A 9,438-nucleotide genomic window follows, 5' to 3' on the forward strand; every position below is an offset into this window, starting at 1 on the left:
GACGTAAAAAAAATAAACGGAATCTAGCTGGCACCTGCATATATTGAATATGTATTTAATAAAAGATGATAAAAAATTTGGTAAAAATGGTTTGGACAGTATAAAAAAGGCCAAAAGAAACATTAGTCAAAAGTTTTAAACTTTTATTTTTAATTTTGTCAAATGATATCCTGTGATTAATGTAGTTAGTGAGACAAAACTTTATTATTATTGTTATATTTTTATTTCGATTAAAAGTTGATAATTGATATTGCTAATCTTAAAAAAAAATACACACATTATCACATTATCTTAAAAAAATTATTTACATTCATTATTTATTATGAACTATAGTAATATAATTAAGTTGAATATTTTCACATACTTTTTATATATTTAAATCATAATTTTCAGATCAAATTCAAATAAACCAATATTTAATATTTAGTATAGACGAAATGTTCGTTTGATTCGTTTGTTTTCTTTTTATTGTCTTCTATCTATTTTGCAAAAAGAAAAAAAAAGTGAATACTATTAATTCTAGAATATGATATACCTGTCTATCGAATATTTTTGGTAAAAATTCGGATAATCAATCATATCACAACACTTTCCCCCGTTCTCAAACTTTTTATTTATTTTAATTTTCACATGAAATTACTTATCAAAATTCAAAGAATAATCTCTAAAATAATCATCGTAAATATTTATAATTCATGTAATATCTACATGATAATTATTCAAGTGGAACCGCCCCCACATGAACACAATATATTGGAGGTTGCACTCAATCTTGTTGCATGCATGAATGCTCTAGAAGCTACTTAACATCCATGGCAAAGGTCATATCATCCCAGGCAGTCAACAAGAGAGGGATAAAGATATTGCCAGGTTGGACTCTCATCGATCTAATTCGCTTTTCTAAAATTTCTACACATCCTCAGTCAGTATAAATAGGTATGTAGTTCGACCTCTTTGTCTATCAATCAAGTATAGAATAGAATATTAAGTAAGCAATACACAATTCTGTTGTTGTGACTTGTGATCTTTCCATAATATTATGGACAATATTATTTACACTTTGCTTTTGATACTTTTTCTATCTCTGAAGGCTAGTAGTAGTGTTTCTTCTAGAGATAGACAATGGGGTGGTGTGAGGAGAATATTGAGCTCTGGGGATAATAATAATAATAATAATGGTGATCTTGTGACTAACTTGCCTGGCCAGCCTCCTGTAGATTTCCAGCACTATGCTGGATATGTCACTGTCAACGAAACTAATGGTCGAACACTCTTTTACTGGTTCTATGAGGCCATGACCAAGCCTGAAGATAAAGCATTGGTGCTGTGGCTTAATGGAGGTAAGTAATTAAGCTCATGATATATATATATTATAAATTCTACTTATTAGATAAAAAAATCAATATTTTATTTATCTAGTAAGAAAAATACTACAAAAATGTCATAAAAATTCAAAATTATTCTAAATTTATATGTGAACAAAATTTGAGCTCATTTTCTTTCATTTTTCTTTGGGGTTGAGGGTGAGGAGAGTGTGAGGTGGCTTTTTATTTTTAGCTTATTTGGAAAAGTCTAAATTCAGCTGGCTGATTTCTTGCATGTTTGCAAACATTTTTGCATCCCAGTATCAGGTTGAATGGATGCAATATATTGTGCTTTGATTACTGTGCCAACATGTTTGATTGATTGAAACAAATGTGCCAGCATTATGTTTGATTGGTTCAAACTAAAATTGATCTAGCCTCTAAGCTTATGTTTAGAGTAATTGGCTTGAAAAAACTATAGTAAATTATATTATAAACTTATTTTTAGGAAAAAATTTCAAACATAAATTGTAGTATCATTTTAAGCTTACTTTAAAGCAAAAAATAAATTTTAAAAAAATCAAGTTTCATTGAAGTTCTAAACCCAGTTTATTTGATGTTTCTTATATATATATATATGTTCTTTGACAAGGTGACAACGTGCCTTTATTTTATAATTTGTTAAAAAATTTACAGGTCCTGGGTGCTCTTCTGTTGGATATGGAGCAACACAGGAGATTGGCCCATTTTTAGTGGACACCGATGGCAGGGGCCTCAAGTTTAATAACTTTTCATGGAACAAAGGTATGAAACGTGAGATCCAGGAGCACAAACATATATACATATTATAATTTGTGGCACAATCCACCTAATTACTGCTTTTTAGTTTCTACTTTCTATGTTAATAATATTATAAAATTATGTTGAACCCCACACACTAGTGCTCCATTATTTGTCCCTACAGATCATGATTGTTAATTGATGCTTAGAATTCTTGACATAAGTGGAGTGTGATAACGCAGAGGCCAACATGTTATTCCTGGAATCTCCTGTCGGGGTTGGCTTTTCCTATTCAAATACAACCAGCGAATATGCACAATTGGGAGATGACTTCACAGGTCTTAATTTTGATATCCTTGTTAATGTGTACATCAATGTCAACTGTTACTAATTTTAATTTAGTGAGTTAATCACATTAACTGTGCTCCCTATCGACTGTTTGAAACAGCTAATGATGCTTACACTTTTCTGCACAATTGGTTCCTCAAGTTTCCATCATATAGAACAAGGACATTTTACATAGCAGGAGAGAGCTATGCAGGTATTGAAATTTAACTTAAACAAATCAATGAACCCGTCATTTATATAGTCCTCTAAATTTAACATGTGATATACGCTTTTCAGGAAAGTATGTACCGGAGCTGGCCGAACTCATCCACGATAGAAACAAGGACCCTTCCCTTCACATTAATCTCAAGGGAATTTTGGTAGTCTTCGATAATTTCAATTAATAGCTAACTCCTACTAGAACAGTTGGATTTATTTTGATAAAATTAATTTTAGAAGAATCAAGGTTGAAAGAATTGATTTCAAAATTGAAGAATTGGGATTAAAATAATTGGTTTGCATGTGTTTGAGAAAAGGTGTTTTATAATTATAAAGGACAAAACTTCATGCAGAACCAATTGATCAAATTAATTGTTTTTAATTAAAATTGGAACTTTATTTTACTAACATGCATAAACTTGCTTTATTATGTAGCTTATCAAATTAAAATTCTAATTTGATTGGCAGTATATATATTGGAGAATATAGCTACTAAAAACACTTATAACACTTATGTACTATACTTGAATTCCGTTTGTTTGAAAATTGAGTTTTTAGATGATACGATAAAAACCACTATATATAGATATATTAATTTTATAGTTTCACATTTAAAATAAATTCTTATCAATGAAATTTAGACTCATAAAAAAATTCAATGAAATTCAGAATTAAAAATTTTGTTTCTTTCAAAATTAATGTGACTTATGCGTCAACCAAAGAAACAGTAAATAAAAATCTATATAAAGAACCTTGCTTTATTACACCACAAGAATATTTCCATTGTAGTTCAGCATATCTATATACTTTAGTCCCACGATCACCTATTACGCAAAGTCACATCATGTTCTATATGAGCATCTTTACAAACATAATTAATTAGTACTAGTATGTATTAATTTGTCATCAATAATTACGTTTCAGAGTTTCATCTTTGGTAATTGGTGGATTGGCTCCTTTTCTTTAATTTGATGCTAGCTTGACACAGTAGAATGAAAATACTACCATAAGTTATCCTTAATTTTTTTATTTTTTTTTCAGCTGGGTAACCCTGAAACATCTGATGCTGAGGACTGGTCAGGTATGGTTGATTATGCTTGGAGCCATGCAGTGATATCTGATGAAACTTACAAAACTATAAAAGCAAGCTGTGACTTCAATAGCAGTGATCCGTGGAGTAACAATGATTGTACTCAAGGAGTGGATGAAACACTCAAACAGTACAATGAAATTGATATCTACAGCCTCTACACCTCTGTCTGCTTCGCTAGTACAGCGCGTTCAAACGATCAATCGATGCAAATGGTGATGAGTCGCTCATCTAAAATGGTGAGTGTGATCATCAAAGAATACATTAATTATATAGTGGAATTGAGAATCAACTTTTAACAAAAGTTTTATCCGATGTTACTTTTAATATGTTTGTTAGATAACTTACATAAAACGAATATTAATTGATGACCATTCCAAAAATGATGCATGGATATCTAGTGCTCATATACACTCACAGAGAGAAAGAAAAAGAAGAGAAAAAATATAGATATAACAAATAATATGATGTGATAAAAGAAAAAACATAACAAAAAATTAAAGGTGCCAATACAAAGTACTTGCATGACAAAAGGGTGTTCACATATCATATTACTCATTCATTACTAGTTGTGAATAGTATATATAAGGTATATGTTGTACTGACACTTGTGGATTTGGTTTACAGATGCCACGGATCATGGGAGGTTACGACCCATGTTTGGATGATTATGCTAAAACTTTTTATAATAGACCAGATGTTCAGAAGGCACTCCATGTCAGTGATGGTTACAATCTGAAGAATTGGAGTATTTGCAAGTACATACTATTTCGTTTTCACTTTCATTTGGTCATGATAATTAGAAGTGTACTTGTCCAAATTAATAGAGTTTGAACAACTTCATTTGTTATGATGTAATAGGATATTTTCTTTCTCTATATTAACCCTTTTTTAATGGTTAATGTAAATCAGTGAAAACATATTCAAGGGCTGGGCACAATCAAAGCCTTCTGTTATCCCAATCTACAAGAAACTCATTTCAGCAGGACTTAGGATTTGGGTTTACAGGTAAGTACTATTCTATTTCAACCTTCTAATTAATTCAAAGGTCTTGTTCTACCACGTTTTCTCATGGTTTTCTGTCTTTCTATTGTTGATCTCAGTGGAGACACTGATGGTAGGGTGCCAGTGCTGTCAACAAGATACAGCTTAAGTATTCTAGGTTTGCCTATCACTAAGAGATGGAGGCCATGGTACCATGAAAAGGAGGTAAGAGATCATGAATTGAAGGAATATGTTTTTTTTTTTTTTTTTTTTTTTTTTTTTTTTTTTTTTGTGAGAGGCATGTTTAATAGAAAAGATTTAAGAAGAAAAAGAAAAGAGAGGGGGGATTTTTTTTATTAAATATTCTTTTATTTAATAATTTTTAAAATAAAAAATGATAAATTGTCGTAAATTTAAGGATATAATCTGTTGTTTATTTAAACATTATATATTACTCTTTTAATTTTATAATAGAAATTTATCCTCTATTATCTTTTCTGTCAAAACTCTACTCTTAAATTTGTCTTTGAATTATCTCATTTATATCTTTGCTTAAACCTTAAACTTTAGTACAGGAAGCTATTGATTTAATTAAGATAACACTTCTGCTTAATTCATGTTTATTGGTAAAGTAAAGTCTCGTGAAAGTTACAAGAAAAATAAAAATTTCAGTAAAAATATATAAATGTTGAGAAACTGATTTCGATTTGAAATATTAGCTATAATCATTTATGATTTCAAATTATGTTAATATTTATTCATTTATCCTCGAGTTATTTTTGTTTTGCTGCTTATTTATTTAAATTGATTCGTTTTCCTTAAGTTATTTAAGTTTTTAATTATTTTCTCTTCTTTTATATTTTTAATTGTTTGAAATTAAAAAAAAAAATCCACACACACAATTTATGTATTAGATAGGAATGATTTTTTATACATTTTTAAATGCATTGTAATTAAGTCTATGGACAAATTGTTTACTATTGCTATTAATTTGTTTTTTTAAAAGATATATTCTCTCCTTGTATCAGGTAAGTGGGTGGTATCAAGAATACGAGGGGCTTACGTTTGCGACATTTCGGGGAGCTGGCCATGCAGTGCCTTGTTTCAAACGAAGCAACTCATTGGCATTCTTCTCCTCCTTTCTTCTTGGAAAATCCCCACCATCTACAAAATAATCATCCAGATTCATATATATATATATATATATATATATATATATATATATATATATATATATATATATATATATATATATATAGAGAGAGAGAGAGAGAGAGAGAGAGAGAGAGAGAGAGAGAGAGAGAGAGAGAGAGAGAGAGAGTTATCATGTGAAGTACTCCCGAAAAAAGTTTTTGCTTTCATTGCAACATTATTAGTTGCCTATCTTATCAAAATGTTAAGCAACCAATTAGTACAAACATATATAATGAATAAGAGAGTGTTACTGTGGTTTCGATTGAACGAAGTAATTTTCTTTCCCTTTCTCTTTTTCAATTTTTTTTTTCTATCGGCAAAGACAATTCATGTGTTTATGACTATGTGAAAGGGTAAGTAGTACCCAGGATTTTGATAGGATCGATGGACTCTAGGTCCAAAATTATATAGGTTGAAGTTAAATATGTATTTTATTAATTGTAATTTTTATTTTATTTGTGTTAAAATAATATAATATTGACACTTTGAGAATTATTATTCGTTGATTGACATCATTAAGACTATATAAGTGTATTTTCTTTATAAAAAAAATATTATCATCCAAATAATGAAATATCTCAATTTATGTTTATGTTTATGTTTTATAGTTCTTTTAATGGTAGAATGTTAGGAGTAGAGTAGTATAGACTAAGCATACTAACAAATTTACACAAGAAATCTCTAAAGCTTTGTATCACCATATACCGGGAGATGGTTATGAGATATTTATGCAATCTTTTTCAATCTTCTAATGCAAGTCGTGGTTATGGTCTGAAGGTGAATGGGATGAGATGGTTGCAACTTAATAGTTATCATTAAGAATATTATAAAAATTTAGGGTAGACACAATAGAATTTATTTAAATTTACTGAAATCCAGTTTCCAACACAACTACCTGAACCACTTGTTCTAATTGTTGAGGAAGTCTGCAATAAGCCAATAAGAATTTTTAAGCAACACAAACCACACTCGCAGTATTTTACATGGAAATTTGTAAAAGGATGGTAACATCTATTTAAACTCATCCAGAAATAAATTCATTAATGCAGAATTGAAATGCTAATAACTTTGTAGCAAGACCTTACAGAACGACAAATCTAGCTAAAGGAAGCCCAACACAACTTTGTGTGTCAAAGGGACCATTACATGTCCTTTTCTTAAGGCGGGCTGTGAAACTTGATGTGCAGTAAAAGTGGTCCTCTTGTGATGCTTAAAATATGAATTGCTGTAAGAGACTGGTGTTGGTGTTTTTTCCTTTGGCTCTAATTGGAGAGGAACAACCTCAAATGGCTTTGAATTTTTACTCAAAGCAAGGTAGATTGCTTTGCTGATATCCTGAAGCATTGCTGTTTCGGAGTCATATCGATTGCTGCAGTTGAAGAACATGTGAAAAACTTTGAGACATGAAAGATGGAGATGATTGCTAGCCTTGGGCAAATCATTATGTCCTTCAATCAAGGCATGTTCAAGCAACTCTTTCTCCTTTTTATGGATCATCTCTGTCACCAAGGCAATCGAATCTTCAATACTTGACTCTAGGTCCTCTACCATGTTGACCAAAACTGAGTTTATTTTCCCCTGATCTTTTTCCTTCTGTAGATACACATGAAATATTTATATTCCACAAAAAAAAGTCAGGGATAAGATTGTAATTTTATTTGGGAACCCCTAAAATTATATAAAATATTTGAATTTAGTTAGGTGCCTAAAATAAGGATCATCCACCTGTACTTGATTTGAATTAAATTATGATCTTAACTTATTTCAAATTAAGGATTTACTGAAATTCAATTTTGTTAAAAATACTGTTAATTACTACTATTTGACAGGTAAAGTGAATGGCATTTAGTCATTTACCTTATAACTCTGTACATCATTTAGCAGACGACAAATAACCATAAGTAGTTTTGTGATGGCTTCATATTGGTTGGTCTCAGTTTGTCATTTGGTAAGCTATGTTTAAGAAAACATGAGGCTGGAAGCACCAAGGTATGAGCAGCAATGGATATCATGCCATATTTGAGGTAGTTATCTAATGATGGTGTTTGCCCCATTCTTCTCCACTTTGCTTCTATGAGCCAAGAACAGAATGTTTCATACCACTTCACCGAAGTAACAAGTTTGCCATGTTATTTTTCTCTCATGAAAGAACAAAGTTGAAAATCACATCATAATAGAGGTTTTATACTTACAATATCTCGCATGCTGTTAGTTATGTCATCATAAATTCCAACTTGTTGAAGGTACTTGGTAGAGGCTTCACTCACAAGATTATTAAGAACTTGAAATATAACTTGGCTGTGGCCACTTAAGCCCTTTGAGTCCCATCTGTGATTTACAAGTACTTAATTAATTAAGAAAATGGGGTGATTGATATTTGTTGTTGTTCTGACTGCATCTGTGAGGCCTTCCAATTCACTGAGAGAGTCTACCATATCATAGAAATCATCTGCAACCGTGATTATTAGAGCACTCTTTGCCACTAACATTCGTATGTAAGAGTCATGTGGGAGGGAAGTGGCAGCAGCTATAGCAAAGTAGCAATAAGTAGTTTTATCCCTCTGCCAAATCGCATGCTACTAAGACCCCATCTTTCAGACCACCTATACCCCAAATGGAAGACAAAATAGAGTTTAATAATGTTTTGTGAACCCACAAATTATTGATCATAGCATTGAATATATTACATAAAAGTCTAGGAATGGTCGTCTGACGGGTATTGTGTTCCGGCATGATGGTGGTGGTGGGCAGGTCGGACCAATTGTTCTGAGTCTAAGCTACTTAACAGGAAATGGAAGTAAATTGAAATAACAATTATGTTCCACTTTCTCATTTCAAGTATCGAATTTATAAGGAACTACAGATAATGGGATGGCTGTTGCCAATCAGCACTAATAACAGAATTTGTTGGCTATTTTATATAACAGAATACGTATATGCTGTAATGGAAGTAACAGAATTTGTATGAGTCAGGGGATGGATACTATGTTTCTGCATCACTATCATGAGTGGAGATTACACAAAATCCCTGAGGTGGGTGGGTCTACTGGTAACTCTCTTGGGTCTGCTGTGATTCATGTTACTAACACAACACCTCCATAAGCTAGACCAAACCCCACCATTGCTCCCACTATGCAATGTGTAGTAGATACTGGCCAACCATAATATTGCAAACTGCATACTGTAAAACAATAATTAGATGTTGAATCGAATTGGATTGTTTCAATACATAAATAAAGTATAATTCTTTACTTATCTCTTGAACAAAACTATAAAATATAAATTCAATAACCAAGTCAAGATTGAACTATATATATTGCTTCAAAGAAGCAATTAGCATCTAACACCAGTTGCTTCAAAGTCTAATCTGTAAGGAAAAATGGCATGTCTTTGCTAATACAAATTTGAGTTCAATTTTTCCATTTTCATCAATCAATTAAAAAAAATGAAGTTTTTGTATGCAAATGTCAAAGAAATTAAACATGGTAACCAAAAAAAAGAAAAATATCAAAAGAAAATATTTCCAAGACATATTTACAT

The 9,438-nt window shown here is 31.0% G+C and overlaps 1 protein-coding gene across 1 annotated transcript; it reads left to right on the top strand.

The window, feature by feature from the left end:
* Positions 1-951: 951 nt before the first annotated feature.
* On the top strand, positions 952-5,908 carry LOC100805845 (serine carboxypeptidase-like 31). The gene is made up of 10 exons (XM_003547088.4): positions 952-1,340; positions 2,001-2,108; positions 2,327-2,422; positions 2,533-2,625; positions 2,709-2,791; positions 3,672-3,959; positions 4,348-4,478; positions 4,633-4,728; positions 4,824-4,929; positions 5,733-5,908. Exons 1-10 carry the CDS (start codon positions 1,040-1,042, stop codon positions 5,877-5,879), a joined length of 1,449 nt encoding a protein of 482 aa, XP_003547136.1. The 5' UTR covers positions 952-1,039; the 3' UTR covers positions 5,880-5,908.
* The last annotated feature ends 3,530 nt before the right edge of the window (positions 5,909-9,438 follow it).

The sequence above is a fragment of the Glycine max genome, chromosome 15 (genome assembly GCF_000004515.6).
Source record: "Glycine max cultivar Williams 82 chromosome 15, Glycine_max_v4.0, whole genome shotgun sequence".
NCBI lineage: Eukaryota > Viridiplantae > Streptophyta > Magnoliopsida > Fabales > Fabaceae > Glycine > Glycine max.

Excerpts from the sequence above, each read along its gene's own strand:
- LOC100805845 (XM_003547088.4), top strand. The coding sequence starts at position 1,040 with ATGGACAATATTATTTACACTTTGCTTTTGATACTTTTTCTATCTCTG. Across the intron at positions 2,423-2,532 it reads ATTGGGAGATGACTTCACAG|CTAATGATGCTTACACTTTT; the intron begins GTCTTAATTTTG and ends TGTTTGAAACAG. Across the intron at positions 4,729-4,823 it reads CTTAGGATTTGGGTTTACAG|TGGAGACACTGATGGTAGGG; the intron begins GTAAGTACTATT and ends TGTTGATCTCAG.